Source organism: Pterocles gutturalis, unplaced genomic scaffold (assembly GCF_000699245.1).
Source record: "Pterocles gutturalis isolate BGI_N339 unplaced genomic scaffold, ASM69924v1 scaffold34046, whole genome shotgun sequence".
Taxonomy (NCBI): Eukaryota; Metazoa; Chordata; class Aves; order Pterocliformes; family Pteroclidae; genus Pterocles; species Pterocles gutturalis.
In genome coordinates this window covers 30996-50495 of record NW_010106575.1, presented here as the reverse complement: position 1 = coordinate 50495, position 19500 = coordinate 30996, and the positions used below count along the sequence as shown (strand labels likewise).

At 37.4% G+C, this 19500-nt stretch overlaps 2 protein-coding genes across 2 annotated transcripts in view; both read left to right on the top strand.

Moving 5' to 3' along the window:
- Positions 1-2713: 2713 nt before the first annotated feature.
- Positions 2714-4421, top strand: LOC104472249 (RING-box protein 2-like; the record flags this gene model as incomplete). The annotated part of the gene is made up of 2 exons (XM_010087836.1): positions 2714-2843; positions 4303-4421. Coding segments are annotated over 2 exons (249 nt in total), but the record flags the coding sequence as incomplete, so codon positions are not given.
- Positions 4422-8931: 4510 nt separating this feature from the next.
- The window catches only part of GRK7 (G protein-coupled receptor kinase 7), a 20184-nt gene continuing 9615 nt past the window's right edge, over positions 8932-19500 (top strand). The window contains exons 1-2 of the mRNA XM_010087835.1: positions 8932-9681; positions 10455-10892. Coding sequence (XP_010086137.1) covers positions 8932-9681; positions 10455-10892 — 1188 coding nt within the window. The remainder of the gene's footprint in view (positions 9682-10454; positions 10893-19500) is intronic.

Sequence of the window (19500 nt, the reverse complement as noted above, 5' to 3'; positions counted from 1 at the left end):
GGCGGGCCGCTGTCCTGCCGCCCCTGTCCCCTGCAAGGACGCTGTCGCCGCGGAGTCCGTTCCTTGTCTGTTGGCAGACTGCAACCGCAGAGTTACAGCCCAGCTGCCCGAAGTGCTGCATCTGTGGTGCTGCTGCTTGTATTTTCTTTTGTTTTTGAAGAAGCAATTGTGGATCTAGATATAAATTCGTTTTCCAAACCTGTTAATCCAGAGTCTCTAACACTTCTGTCTGAGCCTCCTACTTACTAGTACGGTTTACAGGCATGCATGTAGTGAAAAAGCTGTTGAAAAGTGAGGGGTTAGTTTACCTGATTTTGACATGTGGAGGATCTCTTTGCAGGCAGCCTCATCATTGACTGGCATTACTGTTTTCTGACATCTTTTACAAATTTGTCTTGGATCTTTGAAAATTCTAAATTTTTATTCTACTCTGTATATCCCATTTTTACCATTGTGCTGAGTCATCCCAGGCATAGCTGTCCTCTCAGTTGGGCTTGGTACAGTCTGGCAGGACAAACGGCCCAAGATTCCCTCCAGAGCACCTTGTTTTTGTAGGTCCAGGAAGCATGATGCTGCAAATCTAGTCAGGTTTTGGCTTAAGAGAAACGAGACAAAATATGCAAAGCTGTCATTTCTCATACGTGTTTTTACTGAGAATATTCTGTGGAACAGCAAAGGCATTAAGGTGTACTAGAGGACTACAGCCCAGACTGAAATGGTGGGGGATTCAGCTTTGTTTGCATAAGCATGTTTTTAAGATTATCTACTTTTATATGGTGAACAGAGATCATCCTGGAAGTATGAAATTGGCTTCATCTGCTTTGTAGGCCATAATTTTAAGAATGTTTTTCCCTGTTCTAGCTAACCTGTAACGGGGCACTATTAAAAAAAAAATCTTAAATGAGCAAAATCTTACCCAGAGCTTTTATAAAAGTTTAAAAAAAGGATATTTTTTCATAACTAGACCAAGGGAATACTTTTCATCTGAAACTAGCAGGAAAATCTGGTAACCATTTTTTTGAGAACAAACCACATTGTTACAAAGTGAAACTTGATCATTACTGACTTCAGTTTAGCAATTTCGCCTTGACGCTGCCAGACTTGATCTGGCTCCTGTAGAGCCACTGCGTCTGCAGTAACCTTAGGTTGGAGGCAGTGCCAGGCTTAAGCTGTCACTTGTTGAAAGTTGGTTTGATTTTTTGCAAGGGAGGGAAGTGTTAGCTGGCTTAAATTTTCTACTGTTTTAACTCCTTGAACCAACGTGGTCTTCAAGGATCACAGAAGCACAAGGGAAAGAAGCAAAAATGCAGGTGTTAGCTGGAGAGGGCAGGATGGCAACAGTACTTAGATTTGCTTAACCTTTCACAGACTGACACCCTTAAGATTATGATGCAGGAGCAGGGACAGATTACCTTGGTATGGTTGCAGTGATTTCTGTCCTCAGCTCTCTGTGCTGCTTCTCTGTCTGAAACTGTACATCTAGGGCTAGGGTAGGAAAGCTGCTTTTACAGTGAGTACTAGTCCGCCACAGCTTACTGCCCCGCATATCAAGGTGGCTCCTGATCAGTTTGCTTTGATGTACTGTGATACAAATTTCAACTTGCAGCTTGGCAGAATCTTCTCTACAGTTTGGCAGATTAGATTTAGATTCCTAAATTATAGGAACAGAATAACAGAAGGCTTTATGTACTGCCTTTTATTTCAGTGAGGAAAGGGCAGCTATTTCAGTGCTCTTTGTTCTTTATTACATGAGAAAATGAGGAATGTCTGGGCAGATGACTCTAAAGTAGAAGTACCAGCTGTACCTGGCAGAGAAAGCAACAATACTCAAATCAAAATTCCTGTAGCACATTTTATTGCTGTCTTCTAGGAAAATACAGTCCAACTAATGACATGTAGGCCAGGTCCAACCTGCGGGATCCTTTTGTTTAAACTATTAACTTTTATTTGAAGGAGATGAAGATGTGTTTACTCCAGTAAGAGTTGAACACTTTCTATTGTGTGTGGCATGTGTGCAATGTCCATGTCAGCCCATGTTAGGGCAAAGGAGGAGCAAAGGCATTTTTCCACTGTGTGGCACAGTGCTAAGCCTGGAAGTTGTCGCTTCTGTATTTTACTGACTCCTGAACCTGCCATCCAGTCCTGTAGCCACAGACTGGAGTGCACAAAGATGATAAATATTTTTAAGTAGGCATTGTTTCATGTTCGTCTGTGCATTTATATTACCAAATTGACCAATAATGTTTGCACGTGTGTGTGACTCTTGTGAAAATTACGTGTAGATACTTACTAAGGAAAACTACTAGATAAAAAGCAGCAGGAGGTGGGGGTTGTGGTGAGAGATGTACAGCCTAAAAAAAATCAAAATTGTGAATGATTTCCTTAAAAGGAGATGCCGACATCTGAAAAACAAAGTCTTGTAATTAGGGTTTGGCTTTGTGCTTGCTCTGGTCTTAATATGCCTGAGTACCTTGGCACAAATCTGCTGGTTGCTATATCTACAAAATGGAGAAGGCTTTTTTTCAGCAGAAGTTATGAAAATACCAAAGCAATGGAAAATAAGCAAAACTTGTTGGACAGTTTAGAGTCCCGATCTCTTTCAGATATATATTTCATTGTCATGTGCACTGTTTTAAAATTTAGGGGAGATTATTTAATGTTAAAAGGCTGAACTAGGCATAAAAACTTTTTTACCTTTGTAATTTGGTTTTAGAGTTTATATTTTCCTCTGACAAGCCTATTATTAAGATGGAATCCTGAGAATCAAATTGAGTCTTGTTCTTGTTTACTTTTAGATGCCTGTCTTAGATGTCAAGCTGAAAACAAACAAGAAGATTGCGTTGGTATGTAGTGATTTCATTCGCTTGTTTTTCAATTGAAGCTTCTCTCAGTAGGGTGCATTTTAAAGTTTGAAAGGAATACTGATTTTATTAATGCTCAAAAGTAAACTGGTGTTTTGTTCTACATTGTGTTGCCATTTTACGTTAGTTATACTTTATGCTTTATTTTTCAGCACCAATAAAATTAGTTTTCACTTCAGACATGCCGTAGAACAAAACAGCTTCGTATTTGCAGTCAACACATACGGAGCTGAGAGGTTTAAGTTTCTCTCACCCTGAGGATAATCGAGGAGATGATAATGTACACTTTTGAAGTGGGTAGGAAAAGGCTCCTTTTTTTTTCTTCTGAGATGCATGCCAGAAGACACAATAAATCCCAGTAAAAATCCACTGTTCTGAAATAAATGTTTGTCTGGGTTAGAAAGCGGGTTTTTTCCCAGTCCTAATTCAGACACACAGGGGAGGCTATTGCCTCTTTGTTCACTTCTTGCCTGAAAGAGTGGAATCCCTTGAGTATGCTATAATGCTGTTTAAAGAGAAACATACTCTCAATTGCATGCCAAGGTATGCAAATCTTAATTCTGATATATTTAAATCAGAAATAGTGAAAATTGTCTTAAAGAGTTTTCTTTAAGCCTTCAAGTCAACTTTTAAACCAGTGGTAAACCTTTCCACACCCTTGTTCTTTCTGTTTTGAAGTATATTGTCTCAAACTTAATCCACTGTTGTTTTTAATTGTTTTAATGAGAACAGGTATTTCCTGTTCCAGATATCTTAATTGGCTTTCTAAGTGTCCTATTTAAGATAGAGAGAAAATAAAGCATAATTTACAGCAGTCCTTTTATTGGTACTCTTGTATTCCAATAAAGAAAGTATGAACTAATAAAGGAAAAAAGCAAAGTAACTAATACTATTCAGGAGTAGATGGACAATAGATAACTTTTTCTGTTATGTTGATACAGTTGTAGCCTGTGAATAACTTCTGGTCTAAGATCCAATTTTGATGTACTGTGTCAAAAGTACCTCCTTGATGTCATACGTTTAAGTTTCAACATTGCATTTCAGATGAGAATTTGGTGATAGGCTCTTGTGCGATAAGTCAGCTGTATTTTGGTACTGAGGAAGATAAAGTGAAGAATTTAGGTAGTTGCACTCATTTCCTGGACAGAACTGATAAATGCGTTTATATATTCACAGAACTGTATCACTTTATACAAGAAGATGAGATTATATGCATTTCTTTTTTTGTAATTGAAAATAAATAAAAGGATTGATGACAGAGAACTGGCTATCTTTAGAATGACCACAATAATCCAATCTCAGTGAATAATTCAGTGATGACCCATTTTGTCTCTAAAGCTTGCGGTGGTTATAAACATCTGAGAATGATAGTTTGGACCTTGCCTTAGGTGTTGATGGGACAGCTGAGTGTGACTGGAACGTGTTCTTTCTTCTCTTTCAGTGGTTTGGGGAGAATGCAATCATTCCTTCCACAATTGCTGCATGTCCTTGTGGGTGAAACAGAATAATCGCTGTCCCCTCTGCCAGCAGGACTGGGTAGTCCAAAGAATAGGCAAATAAAAACACTGGAAGTTTTTGTTTTTCTGTTGAACTTGTTGAAGTAGTGTATATCTTATGCCACATGCTCACGCGAAAGAATGGAACGTGTTGGTGAGGTTTTGTTGTGTGCTCTTTGCTGTACGAGGAGGCAATGGTCAGTCTCACTGCAGATATTCCCACAATTGAAAAAAGAGAGACACTACGTTAACAACTGTGTCTGTTTAAATTTGAGTGTTAACTGTATCAGAGCATACAAATGTGTTGGTGCAGATTATACGCTAAGTGCAGTTTATTTAATGTTCTTGCGTAGATAAATTAATTAATTTGAAAGGGCATCCTTACCTGTAAGTCTGATGTGCTGCATAGTTTACTGTCAGGATAAATAAATAGTTTTCTAAGTAATATTGCATCCAAAAAACACAGTCGGTGAGTTTTTTAGAAAGCATTCTGGTTTTTAATCTAAAATGAATAGTGTGTAAAGCATTTGCTATGTGCTTTTTCCATCACACTATCCTGAATGTTTCTAATTTATGTTTTTTTTTATGACTTTAGAAAATTTTGTTTTGTTCCATCTCTAAGTCTGTTGCTCTGTTATATTCTGCACATGATTTCTACCACTATGTATTAAAATTTAACTACATTAATAATTTTAAAATTTGTATTTCTGTTAAAGCTCATGGAGACATGTATTTTTAATCCAGAGATTTTTGGTACAAAGACACATACTTGATGTGAGTTAACTAGGGCATAAACAATTTTGCTGGTTAGATGACTAATATAGAAAGCAAACAAAACTGATAATTTAAATATCCCAGGGAAAATAGGTGCTAATTAAATCTAAGGAAAATGTTAAATTGCGGATTCACAAAAATTAAGTTAAAAGAAATTTCATTATAATAATTTTATTGATTACAATGTTTCAGAAGTGGGAGAAAGCCTTGGTTCATTTGTGTGGAAATCCTCAATATATAATCTTTTTAATATTAATTGTGATTTTTTTTCTCACAAATATTTAAATGCTTGCCTCTGACTTTGTCTTTTCCCTAAATATGTAAAGTTATTACTATTAATCTGAATGTATGCTGTGGGTTTTTTTAATATATGTAGTAGGTTGAATTAATGTTTTAAGTCTGTAACAAATTCAGGCTTGATAAAATGGTTAATAAACTTGGGTGAAATTGAAGCAATATTATATGCATATAATTGTTTACTTCAAAATTATAATGTTAAATGTTTAAGATTAATGCATTTCTCATCAGATTTATTTCTATGTTCTGTTTATTTTAAATATATTTAAAGAGGTTTATCTTCACTGTATGAAGTATTTCAGGTGTCAGTTTTGTGTCTTCAAGCATACATACAGACTTTACTGTGGTTTTGTTTAATACTTGTATTCTTGTTTTTAAAATGTTTTGAATTTTTTAAATATAGCTTTTGTCTCATTACACACTGAGATTAAAAAAAATCTTCTGTGTCACTGTTACAGTGTATCACGTTGGTTGTTATTACCCCAGATGATGTCTCTTAAAACTGAAAACATAGAATAGGTTAACAGTAGTCATGAGGTGTCTATAGCATTTACCTTGTTGTGGAGTATTTAATCTTGGCTTTTCTGTTTGTATAAAAGGATTCTTCCTAAAATGATTGCAAAAGAAAAATTGGTTGGATGTGGAAATAATTTTTAGCTGTAGAAGTTAAACTTTATCTACCACCAATTTTCTCTGCCATAATTTGGTTGCAGGCTTCATCCTCTTTTAATTCCATCTAGTCCCATCAGAAGACGTATTTCTTAATTTTGCTTTGGTTTACAGGTGAATATGTAAAGAACCAAAGTAATTTTCACCCTGCTTTCAGTTCACTTAACAGGCATGACACAAGTAGCTGAGAAGGTTAATTCTAGAAAGGTTTTCCACAGTGTCAGCTCAAACAGGTGTTATCACAGATGAGATATTAGGAAAGTTAATGTTGAAATCAAAGCAGCTGATATTTGTATGTATCACAAGTATCTTGTTGACCAGTAATCAGAGGTTTGCCTCAAATATAAGGTACTGAATTTTAAGTCCTGCTTATTTTCTCTGTGATTTAGAGAAGATTAGCTTAAGTCTCAGTCTTTCTATGAGCTTTGCACCAGAGAAATTTTCTTCTGTTTGAAAACATACCCTGATATTCCACTAGCATAGTTCTTATTAAGTACCCATATTTAGTCCTGAATTTGTTCACCTTTTGTACATGCAAAATAAACCAGGTTTGCTTCGCACCCAAACATACCGTTTTATGAGTAGGTAACACCAACTTAAATAGCCATTATCGACTCAGATTAATGCTGATCTGCTTTTCTCCACTGTTTAATAAGTGCTGGGCAGGTTTGGATAATTCAGCAAATCTAGCTAGAGTTTTCTCTTAAAAGTGACTGGAATAATGAATGTGTGTCTAAAGATTGTATTGTTTCACTTTTTATGAAGTGAAACATTTGTTTTGCTTCCTATGGTGTTCTTTTAGAGAAAGCTTATGTTCCATAGAAATCTGGAAAGATTCTAATTATCAGAGCAGAATGATTTTTGGAGCTGTGAACGTGTTTTTCTTACGCAGATACCAAAAACATTAGGTATTTTCTTGATTTGCTTGGACATTAATGTATCACTAGCTGGTGTACTCTTGAGTTCACCCTTAGGTCCCCAACTAGCAGCCATTTGTACTGCTACTCTAAGTTTGAGCTGTGGTGGCACTCTTGCTAAATGTAAAAAAGGCCCTGCTGAATTTTAGGAGCTGAAATAAAAGCTTTTTTTATCTCCTTTCTTACCCAGGATGTTATAGGAATATGTTGCTTTTAGCACCATTTTCAGGAAAGCCACCATCAGAATTCCGCGTTTCGTCCTTTAACTTTTTTCAGTTTTGCTTACTCTGCTGGCTGCATTATTTATCCCTTTATGTAACCTTCTGCCCTGTGCTTGCATTCACCTGGCAGGACTGGTGATTGCTGTACAAGCAGGACTTTCAAATACTGTGCTTTAGAGTACACCGCGTTCATGTGCACACACAGTGGTTTGCGATGGATGGCCCCCTCACTCACAGCTACAAAAACACACCTCTACTGTAATTTTGTAGACTATAAGCATGAGTTACATGTCAAAGGATTCAACGCAGACAAGCATGTAAAAACAAAATACTACATAGCAGTAGAGTTACAAAAAGCAGCCAAGAAGGGCTTAGCACTTACTGTAGGGAAGTCTGAGAGATGCCTCATGTTACTCCCGATGTTTAGTTTTTGTGATTCAGCTCTTCAGCTTGCTATAAGAGTGAAAAAAAGAGAAAAGGAAACTTGACCTTGACCTCAAGAGTACAGCTTGACCCCGTTGCTACTGGAAGAATCATGGAACTGCTTTCCCTGTTCCCATAATACCTTCCTTAGATTTAAAGCTTTAGCAGCCAAATCACATGTCCCCACAGAAGAAGGGGGCTTATCCTAGTAAGTGCGACACATGATTTTTATTCTTTTGGGGAAAAAATGGGGCACAGACTTCCTGGTAGGCAGCCAGTGAGTGAAGTCAGGTGGAATTTGCCTTCACTTGGTTATAATCAGCTTTGGCCCTGTGTTGATGCCGCTTCAGCTATACGCTTTTGCCACCTTCTCATCCTGCCACTTACTGTCATAAAGCTCAGCAGGGAAAATAAATTGAGGCCACAATAAAACATGGAAGTGGCTTGGCAGGATTTGGCTGGTTGTTTGAAGTGGTTTTCCTTCTTCTGTGGGTAGGAGATGAAGTCAGAACTATATGTTGTTTCATATATATGGATCATTATTTTTAGACGAGCAGCAGGTCTTAGCCTCTGCATGTAATCCTCTCAGACAGAGCCACATGAGGCATCAAGGTTTGCACGAAGTGTCTGTGGAGCTCAGAGTCATGACGTTGAGTATAACTTGAGTTTTGGAAGTGTGAATGCTCAAAGCAGTGAATTGTGTGATAATTTAAAGCTCCATGACTCATGTTTGTCTATGTCGACTTCTATTTCAGGGATGGCAGATTTATGATAAAAGCTTTTTATAAAACCAGATCCCAACTTATGTAATTCTTAGTACATTGGTGTTCTCTGTGTTGAGTGAGGGAGATATGAAGCTGTCTGTCCTGGGTTAAGCTGAGACAGTTCTTTCCTCTTGCTAGCTACTATGAAGAAAGTTAATTCCGTCTCAGCTTAACCCAGGACACTGTCCTATTAATGGTGGCTAGAGTGCCACTGTGTTTGGAGTGTGCATGTATTGCAGATAGGAATCTCTGCATGTTCTCAGCAGCCGGGGACAGTGCATGTAGAGGGAATCGTGGTACCTTTAAATGTTGTCAGGGCCCATTCTGAAAAACACCAGCTGAGCTGCAGTCATTTGGTGCTGCCAGTGAGAAGGTTCGCCTAGGATGTCATTCCTCAGCTATACATAGCAAACTCAAAGCTCCTTACAGAGAAACCTCTTACCAGTCACTTTCCACAAATGGTGTGTATACCTAAAGGTACTTAAGAGAAAATCCTTGAGAGGTATTTAATGCAAAAGCAGTTAGTCTCTCTGGTGTTTTTCAGAAGCCCCCACGCACCACTAACAGGGAGAAGTGCAGAGCAGCTGCAGCACAGCACTTGGGCCAGTTACTCATTTTGTTTCAGCCAGGCTCTGCCACCCCAAGAGCTTGCCAAGATGTGTGATATGGGGGGGCTTGACAACCTGATTGCCAACACAGCCTATCTACAGGCAAGGAAGAGTGGAGAAGGAGACACCAAGGAGATGCAAAAGAGACGTAAGAGCCTCTCACTGCCCAAGATTGATCAATGCAGAGAGGTCAGAGAGTCCGTTGTCGCTGATTATGACAGCATCTGTGAGCAGCAGCCCATTGGCAAGAAATTCTTCAGAGACTTCTTAGAGACAGTGCCGGAATATTTGGTAGCTAGGGACTTCCTGGATGAGGTGTCAAACTGGGAGTTGGCAGAGGACAATGCCAAGAGCAGTACCATGGAGAATATGATCACAAATTTTCTTAAGGAAGGCTCCAAAAACTATCTGGCTTTCGTTAGCTCTGACTTGGCCAGCAAATGCCAAGCAGCTACTGCAAAAGACTATGAGAATGTCATGCAGCTAGCCAAGGAGGAAACCAAACTCTTCCTTAAAGGCAAGCCCTTCCAGGACTTCCAGACCAGCCCCTTCTATGACAAATTCCTCCAATGGAAAGTTTTTGAGAAGCAGCCGGTAACTGAGAAATACTTCTATGAGTTCCGAGTGCTGGGCAAAGGTGGCTTTGGAGAGGTAAGAGCTGTACTTTTAAGGATGTGGGTCATCCGTCCCCTTTCAAGACCATCAGTGGGTTTGCAAAGAGGAACTTGGCAATGGATTAAGAAATTGTCTAAGGTTTTGCAAAACTTGCTCCTTCAGATTGTCCATTTCCCAGAAATTAGCCTGGGTTTGTTATCTGTACTGTAGTACAGGCTCCAGATGCCTGTTAGTGAAGAGCCACTCTAAAATTTTTATATTTGTATCTATGCTAGTGAAAAAGCACGCTTCTTTACAAAAATCTTGCATGACTGTCCATTTAGCTAATTATTAGTCTGCTCCTTGGCACCATTTTAGCCTGTGCTAACTCACACATCCTCAGATAATTCCTAGGTGCAGTTTAGGAAATAGTACAGATCAGGATCTGTTCCCAAAATACAATACGAATGAGGCTACATTTTTTTAAGATGGAAGAGAGTTTAGCTATACAGGTGCAAGCTGTATATGCCACTTATTCTCACGGTCAGAGAATGGGTCCTTGTTCATCTTATTTTCTAATACATGTCTACTAATGGTGTCCTCAAGAACTTTTCATAAGATCCACCATATACTGGTCCAGAACAGAATAGATTGTATGCTTGTTTTTTCCTTATTTTCTCTGCTAATATAATCTGCCACGGAAGTTAGCATCAGCAGCTAGTAGTAGGTATCTGTGATTCCCCATTTCCTGACTATTACTGCCCTTGATATTCCAGTCTGTGTGGGTAAAATTCCTTTATTACCATTCCTTGTGCATCTTGCTTCTCTAGGTTTGTGCCATCCAGGTGAAAAATACTGGCAAGATGTATGCCTGCAAGAAACTGGATAAGAAAAGGTTGAAAAAGAAAGGTGGAGAGAAGATGGCACTACTGGAGAAAGAGATTCTGGAGAAGGTCAACAGCCCTTTCATAGTCACACTAGCTTATGCCTATGAGAGCAAAAGCCATCTGTGTCTTGTCATGAGCCTCATGAATGGAGGGGATTTGAAGTATCACATCTACAATGTGGGAGAAAGGGGTTTGGAAATGAACAGGGTCATGTATTACTCGGCTCAGATCACTTGTGGGATTCTGCATCTCCATTCCATCAAGATTGTGTACCGGGACATGAAACCAGAAAATGTCCTCCTGGATGACAATGGTAATTGCAGACTCTCTGATCTTGGATTGGCAGTGCAAGTCAAAGACGGAAAAAGCATCACTCAGAGGGTGAGTACAAATTCATGGAATGTGGGCAGTGGGAAGGGAGGCTGTTCTATTTCTAATGCCTTATGAGTCCAAGACTTAATTCCCTGGGATTTGTTCTTTGCTAAAGACCTTACATGGTCATTTCATTCTAAGAGACAGGTGGTAAGAAGATTTGGTTAATTAACTCTCTAGATGCTATATGTAGTAAAGTAACTTCTTTTACACAGAAACAGTAGAATCAAGTTGGCCCATTGTTTCTCTTACGATAAACTCTTGACCCAGTCATTTTAGAGAGGCTAAGAGCCTTGTGCCTTGAGCAATAGTGCATAATCAGGGGTTTAACCAATTACTTGTTTTTATAATGAGCAGCAAAGATGTGACTCCTTCTGTATTCAGTTTTTGCTCCTAGAAAAATACAATTTATTCTAGATTACTCTTAAGTGATGCTACTGGTTGTATTGCAGGTGTTCATGGTGCTGCACAATAAACCATTGGCAACTTTCCTCCCCCCACAAATTATTTCCTGACAAAGTTATTAGACTTGATGAGAGTTTGGGAGTATACACGCCTGTGTGCATGTGTAAGAAGAGAGAGATGGATGACCAGCTGGTTTTTGCTGTGTGAATTAGACTGTGCAGCACCTCAGCTGTGCCTGGGGTCATCCCAAACTAACCCAGATTTGTAACAATGGCATGAGATTTACACAACAAAGGTGTATTGGTGTAGCTTAACTATGAAAAAAGCCTATTTCTCCCGAGGTGCTGGGAGCTTGTATATAATGAGCGAATGTGTCTGAAATACACTGAGAATATGAAGAAACAGAAGCAACATTATAAACTGGTCTAACTGCCTTATGTAAAAACTGCCAGTGTTTCAAGTTACTCTGGAGAAATTCAGTAGGAGAGAGAGGACCTGCTGGTAACCTTTTCCATCATGCTTGAAGTGCACACATCTTTGGATCTTGTTACTTAGCACAGTAATTTGTAGTTTGAAGGATATTTGTTTTCCTGGCAATTTAAAAAAAAATGGATGAGTGTTTTTAATTCTCAGTGCAAGCAATCATGGAAACGGATATATTTTTAGATGGGAAATAATTTTATAATGAGGCTGCATTGTGTTTTAGATATACAAATACAGTTTCTGTGAAAGCTAAGGCAGGTTTTTAAGTAGAATTTATGTGAAATGGGAATGTTTTGTTTGTGAAGATGGCATTCTGATTACAGAAGCTACAAACTTTACTGTGTTTTGCAAGTTACAGATGCATGCAGTTATTGTGATCAGAAAAATTAATTTTGTTGAAGGGCAGTTTTTACTACTTGTAAATATGTGGAGTTTGTCAGAAGAAGAATAAAAACCAAATGAAAGAATGTGTTCAGAAATGTCTAACCACTGCTGTTGGTATTTGGGTAGAATCTCAAAGTAGCAGTGGACAAGGCAGTTGTTCCTCCCCACTTTTGATGACAAAGTCATGATGTTGTTAGAATGGTTTTTTTTTTTCTGTTGTTCATTGTTTTTAGAAGCACTATTCACCATTATATGGGTGCTTTTACTACAGCAAAAACTGCATTGAATAATATACTACACAATTGTAGTGTGTTATAGAGAATTTCTGTTAAAGGCAGTTTTATTCATACAGGAAATTGGCATAGGAGAAGGAAGAAACTAGAAATATCATAACTCTGAGGGAGTTAAATTAATAATAATTCCCAGTATTATTTTGCATTTCTATTAACTGACCCAAATTGAGTCATTTGAAAGCTACTAGAAAAAAAACATTATATAAGAGCTAGATATTACTATTATTTATGTGAATGTCATACACATGGAGACCTAGAAACACCTTTACAAAATTTGTTGCATTAAGCTTCACCATGTACCCATGTAATAAAATAAAAGTCGTGCTGTTAAATTAATTTTTGTTTACTAATCACAGTTACATTGTGACTTAAAAATGGCAGAAAGTTTATATCATAGCATGCTTTTTGAGTATGGCTACCAAATTGTTATCACTTGGAAAAAGTCTTGAGAGAAGATATTTGTATAGGTTTGGGGTTTTTCACCCAAAAAGAGATTTCGCTCCAAGACAGAGTTATTAAATTAAATTTATTCAGTTATACCATTATGTGGACACAGTTTTATATGGGCAATTTTATAAGCTAAAGCAGAAAATATATTCCTCCAGGCCAATCTGTATTGTACTGTATGGCTGGCTGAAGTGCCTAACATCATAAAGCTGTTTCTAGATTTGGGTGATGATCTGAACTGATGATTTAAGGATTACAATTTTCAGTCACTAATTACAGGAAAAATACTACTATAACATAAAACTTTTTCATTTCAATTTATTTATCCATTTGCAAAGAATCCTTCTGTTTTGAGGGATGTTGTAATACATTTGGGCTCCATTCGTATCTCCAGCAAGACTTTAAAGCCTTGTACCGTTGTAACCCGCTTTTAAGACCTGGTTCTTCCACATCATACTTAAAATACTGCTCTATTGCACTATGAGAATAATGCCTAACTTTGCTTTAATCATATTAATAAGTCATTCTACTGCCTGAAAGTAGTTAACTAATATCACTAGTACCAAATGAAACCATGGGTTAGCTGTCCAGTAGAGTTAATGGACATTTATTTAATCTCTTAAGATAAATTTTGCTTAGCCAGTTTTACATGTATTATGAAGAATTAAGACAGTTTATTTGTTAAATGTAAGGCCAAAATAATTTTAAAAATTGCATTCTGTTGTGGTGTTTCTGAAAGGTGATATATTAAAAAAAAAGTTGTATTTATTTTATTTTTTTCTGCTGTCTAATGAAAGCTTGTGAGCTTGAGTTGTTTGGTCTTTCATTTTATTTCTTGTTTTTTATCTTAGAGATATCAGTAGCAGCAACTGTTGAATTCCTTGTTTTGCTGAAGTACTGTTTTCAGAGCAAAAAAAAGTAATATGCTTTTCTGGATCATATTTTATCCGTTTACTCACACTGAACAGATTTCTACGATGCAAGCTACCCTTGTATTCAGTAAAGCTACCTTTATTACAAGATTGTATTCATTCTGAGCATCTGTTTTAGTCTCATACTCTTGAATGGAGAAGCGGAATGGTGCCTTTTTTAAAACAGAGCACTTTCTTCCAAATTGTTTTCTGCAGGTGTGAACTAGATAAATGCTAAAGTAAAATAATTTAAGATTTTTAAACAACTGTCTAAAAATCTCTCTTGGAGAGTTAGGTTTTTCTTCCTGAGTGCTAATCTTTTCATAATCTCTCTGGTTCTTCAGCTGTTAAGTGGATCTTCTTTATGAACAAACACAGTAAAGTAGAAAACTGTTCCATGCCTTTTATATATCAGGAAGAGCCACGTAAATGTGGAGTAAACATCTGATCTTGGGCACCTGCTTAAAAAATGTTCATCTCTGTGTGTCTGACTGTAACTACGCTGGTATGAAAATGTCTCTTAATACATCATAGGCAGTGAAACAAAGCAGCAGTTTTCTGCGTTTTTTTCTGTGTCTCTTTCTTTGCTATATATTATGAAGTAAAAACATCATGTGACGACTTTCATCGTTCCTTATACAGGGTTGAATAGTATATAATATATGGATTTATCTGTGTGTTTATTACATTAGAGATTGCAAAAAATACAGTATTTCAATGCATTCTGAAAGTTTTGCACACCTCTCATGAGATAAATTTGTTCTGCTTTCAAAGCATCAAAAAAATTCCTAGCCTCTCATGTATACAGAAATGTACATCACCCAAACATTGGCTGGAGGATCCATAAATCCTTTTTGTAAATCTTGTTAGGTGATTAGGTTATCACATGGCACAAGTGATAGGCTAGTTAACGAGTTCCTGTTTTAGACATTTTCCAAGTTTTCAGTGAGGATTTCTATGAAACTATAATGTTTATGTGCTGGTTACCAGCCAAAGATTATTTTGTTTGTGGGTGGAAAGGTTTATTGAATTTAGATGGGTGACTTTAATGTGGTCTTCTGAAGAAGTAATGTGTGTTTATGCTGCATAAAAAGCATTGTGCTGCTGATGATTTAATACTTACGTAATTGCAGAAGTAGTCTTGGTATCCTTTAAGTATTGTCATTCCATATACTCTTTTTGAGAAATATTTGTGTGCTCTGTACCAATTGTCTGTAACGATTATAAATAAAAATACCCTGCTTTCAGAAACAATGCTGCTTACAAAGGTCTGGAAAGAGTTGGATACGCAGCCTTAGTTTTGTCCCTTTCTTTTCAATTGCTAGAGCAGCAAGTAGAAACATCTGGCTTTCCATGTGAATGTTATTTTGAACACATATAGGCAGTTGCGAGTAATTGGTACAGCAATAATTACAGAGTTTGGAAAACTTTAATTTCACTAAGGTGTGCTGATTTGTATTTGTGGAGTGCTAGTTGGCTTTAGAAGAATAATCACAAAAAAAAAATTAAACCACACAAGTTTGGAACAGTAACAGTCTTGGAAATAAAAGATGTAGAAGGCAATTTAAAGCTGCTTACAATGTATTTTTAATTTATGAAACAAATATGGATCATATGGGATCTTCTCGTGATGTATACATGTACCTGTGCAATCTACCTAGAAATGTGTATAGGCACACTTACTCAGGCAGAGTTCTTACTGACATCACTGGAAACAGAAATAAACTCTTTGCCAGTGATAACAGAATTATTGTTGACTTTAGGAAATATTGCTATGACTTTTCATACAAATGTGCCTGTAGCATCTGTTCTGATGTGTTAATCATACCATCCATAAACTAGATTGTCTTTTCAAATGGCGCCTTTTTAAATGTTGATATTCTCTTTGTTTTATGTAATTGAAATAGGCAACAAGGAGAAACTGAGAGCCCGTAAAGATGGCTTTTGCATAGGCAAAATGTTTTTTCAAGTTATGTGCTCACTTGATTGATTCTGGAACTAGTTCTTTTTGCATATGACAGAAATGTGGACCCTCCATCCCAAGTTTTTCTACTTTAACAGTGTGACCTGGCATCCTTTTTCTTGAAGTCTCTGCAACTTTTTCTCATGCAACTCAAAATTCACTTGTATGTGAGTCAAATGCTCCTGCCCTTATCCAAAAGAGTAATGCTATTTAATTTCCTGATAATGGTTGTGAGTAAAGTGAGCATGTTCTTCTGATTAGTACCCTCATATCCTCCACATATCGAAATATAAATTACTTCATTCCATTTTTGCAGAAGTCAGTGTGTATTTTTATGTCGGGAAGAACTTTCTGCCCTTCCTGGGCATGGCTTTTGTGCAAAGCAACTGTTGCACGTAAATTATGAAGTACTTTTGTGCAGATGCATGTCAGCCAGAGAGCTTAAATATTGACATAATAACTGTGACAAATAAAACAAGACAAACATATTTTTGTAGTATTTATAAAAATGCATTCGTATCTTCGGAGGTTTCAACCTTCTTCACAGTTTTCCTGTGCTGTGTTTTGTATATTTGAAGGACATAATAATATTTTTATAGGAAAAACATGTTTTGATTAAAATCTTAGAATGTCCTTTTGCCCCCCTGTCTGTTTGTTTATTATAAGATTCTATTTCTTAGGATAACAGAAGGAAATCTATCTACATGTTCCCGAAACTTGCAGTTTAATTTCGGGGCAGTTGAGAAGAGGGAGGAGGGTTCAGAGCTGTGAAATGAAAAATAACTCAGCAAGCTATTCTACAGTTGACCTTTGGTCATTATCACATGGCATTCTTATTGGATAAGATTCTGTAAAAATTTATTCTTCCTTTGCACTTTGAAAAATGACAGCATTTTTAAGTATGACATGTAAAATTGATTATGTTTTACTAGCAGATCTTTTTTCCTAAAAATTTTTATAATTGCGATTGTTATGTAGTGCATCATCATGACACATCTTTTAGATTTCTTTAATCTCTGAAATATATAATTTACAGAATGCAACCTTACCACTATGAATGACATGATCATGAGAGTGAAGTGAGCAAAAATGATTTTGTGGGATCATTCTGCCTCCTGCAGTTTTGGAGGTGACGGAAGGGATACTGTAGTCATCTAAAATTATGAGAATGCAATGTGTCCTATGAAATGCTTTTCCTACACAGGACGTGCCACCCTTAAGACATGTTTTTCTGTCTGGGAAAAGACATTGAGGCGCTTTAAGATGTAGCATCAGGTCTCTCTGCATGACTTTTAACCTTGTTCTTCATTCAGTTTGATCTGGCAGTTAATAAATGCTATCTCATCTTCTATTAAAAAAGCAAGAGATAAGATTCCCTGTCAAGTTCCTAGAGCTGGTATAAAGCTTAATTAAGCTCTTTAAACATGAAAAATGCTATGTAAGTGCTAAATACTACTGTTTAGCCCCTTTGTCTCTTGAGGCTCATTATTTATTATAAAAAATAATATAAGTTCTGGAATGATCTTTTTGGTAAATAATCTAGTGAGCCACTTATTGGTTCAACATTGTCTAAGATGTTTTTATTTTGGGTAAGAAATGCAGCATTTGGCTGACAGTGTAGTTCTTTGATCTGTTGATTTGACAGCTTTGACCAGAAGCACTATTGCAGGAACTGTAAGCTATGGGGTGAGGAATGTAGTACTTCTGTTCATATTGGACCACACGTGACATTCCACTTACTGTGATGAGTAGTTTCAGTTAACAAACACATGATGATTTTTCCATTAAGACAAAATCCTGAAATCACAGACATAAGGAAGCAAAAACTTGGTTTTAATTGTTGTTCAAGTTTAAAATCCACTAGTGAAAGGTAGCGGGTTCAAAATACATGGAGGTGGTTCTTAACACAACGTGTAGGTAAGCTGCAGGACTTGGCAAAAGATCTTGTAGGGTCTAAGAAATTATCTGGGTTCAGGGGTAGAGTGGACAATTGATGGAAGACAACTGTGTTGAGAGAAACCATTTCTGTCTCGGAAGCTCTTGAACTGCAAACAGTTGGAGTCTAGGAAGTAGAGAAGTATCAATGCATTCATTTTTTGGCCAGTTCACAGACAGTAAAATGGCCACATGGGCCTTTGGTCTGATGCAGCCAGTACCCATCTTCCTAGATTTACATGTAAAAGAATTGTACCTGCAGCATTAGTCATAATCCTGAAAGATACGGTGGATGAAATCCCATGGATTTCAGGGATAGACTGTCCACGCCTCATTGTCATTTGCACTGCTTCATCTACAGAGTCCATACCTGGATCAGAGGGCCGACACCCTTCTCAGGGCACTGTGTGGTCCTGTTCCCCCAGACACATTGGCACTCAACACAGAATTTCTCTTTGATGTCCCCTTTTTGAGAAAGCCACTTAGGCATTGTGTTACTGTATTTGCATTCATTATAAAGATAGAGAATTTTCTCCCATATTAACATCGTTTGTGGAATATTCTGTGGTCATTAAATAATAAAACCATAAACATCTCTGAAGTGAAGTATTAATATTCCAACATTATAGATGAAAAATGGTCAGGAGAAAGTGAAAGGAAACTAAAGTGAAAATCATGTTACAGGAAGACTAGAGAACCCTGCTAGTTCTTGGATTGTGATTGTGTGGTTATGAGTCTGTACTGAGTGTTCTCTTTGTCCTGTATGCTCCATCCCTATAATGTCTGACTGCTTCACCATCTGTGAATGCATATTTCTTCTGATTACATTTCACCAAAGTGGGGACGTTAGCAGGTTCTGTCTGCAGTGGGGACCTGAGGCAAAGATAGTGATTTACGTGTGATCACAGAGGGAAAAAGCAGGGACATGCTCTAGAGTCCAAAGTTAAAATTGGTGCCTAGTTACTGGACCGTCCTTCCTCAAGCTGTTTTTCCCTCTGATTTTCATATAGTGTGAATCTAAACTGGAAAACATGCTGTAACTGTGTCTCTTCCCAAGTGTGAGCACAGAGGTGGCCTGCCGTTACTGTCACAGAAGTCCTTGATTCCAGTGACTACTGATGTCCAAGCTTAAAAGAGTAGAAACCGCTTCTGGACTTTTTTGCTACTTCAGTTAGTGACTTTGAACACAGAGGCAATTTTGTTTCCTTTTTTCTAATATAGCAGAAATTTGTTTTGCCCCTCTTGTGCTTTTATCTGTGTGGAGTTTTTTAAGGCAGACAGCTTTCTCTGTTAAAATTATGTCCCTATGTGAAAATGAAAAAAACTTTGGTCTTGAATTTTGTGTACGCATGTGGGATTCAGTATCTCCTAAGCTTCTATACAGTCTTTCTCCTTATCTTTTCCTGTGACTCTTCGGAGTCATCCTCATGTTCTGAATCAGTAGCCCATCGATTTATGATGGGCCATCCCATCATAAGGTCCTTCCCTGTGCTAAGCATTAATATGTCAAAATCTTTGTTCTCTGAGACTTTGAAAGGGTGCCTTTTGTCCTAATTAGGTTTGATTTTATCTTCTTTTAAAAGATAGTTGCCTGTTTATTTGATCAACTGGCTTCCTGAACATGTGGCGAGAAAGTGTGGAGGAGCTACAGTTCTGTGTGACACATTTCAGTTATGCTCCATTCCTCCTCACAGTGGCTCTTGAGAGAAAAATGAACATTGTGAAGTGAGTGACAGAGGCAGATCAGTTGAGCTTCTCTACATCTAGGGCCTATCAGCTGGTGTGCGGAGGAGAGT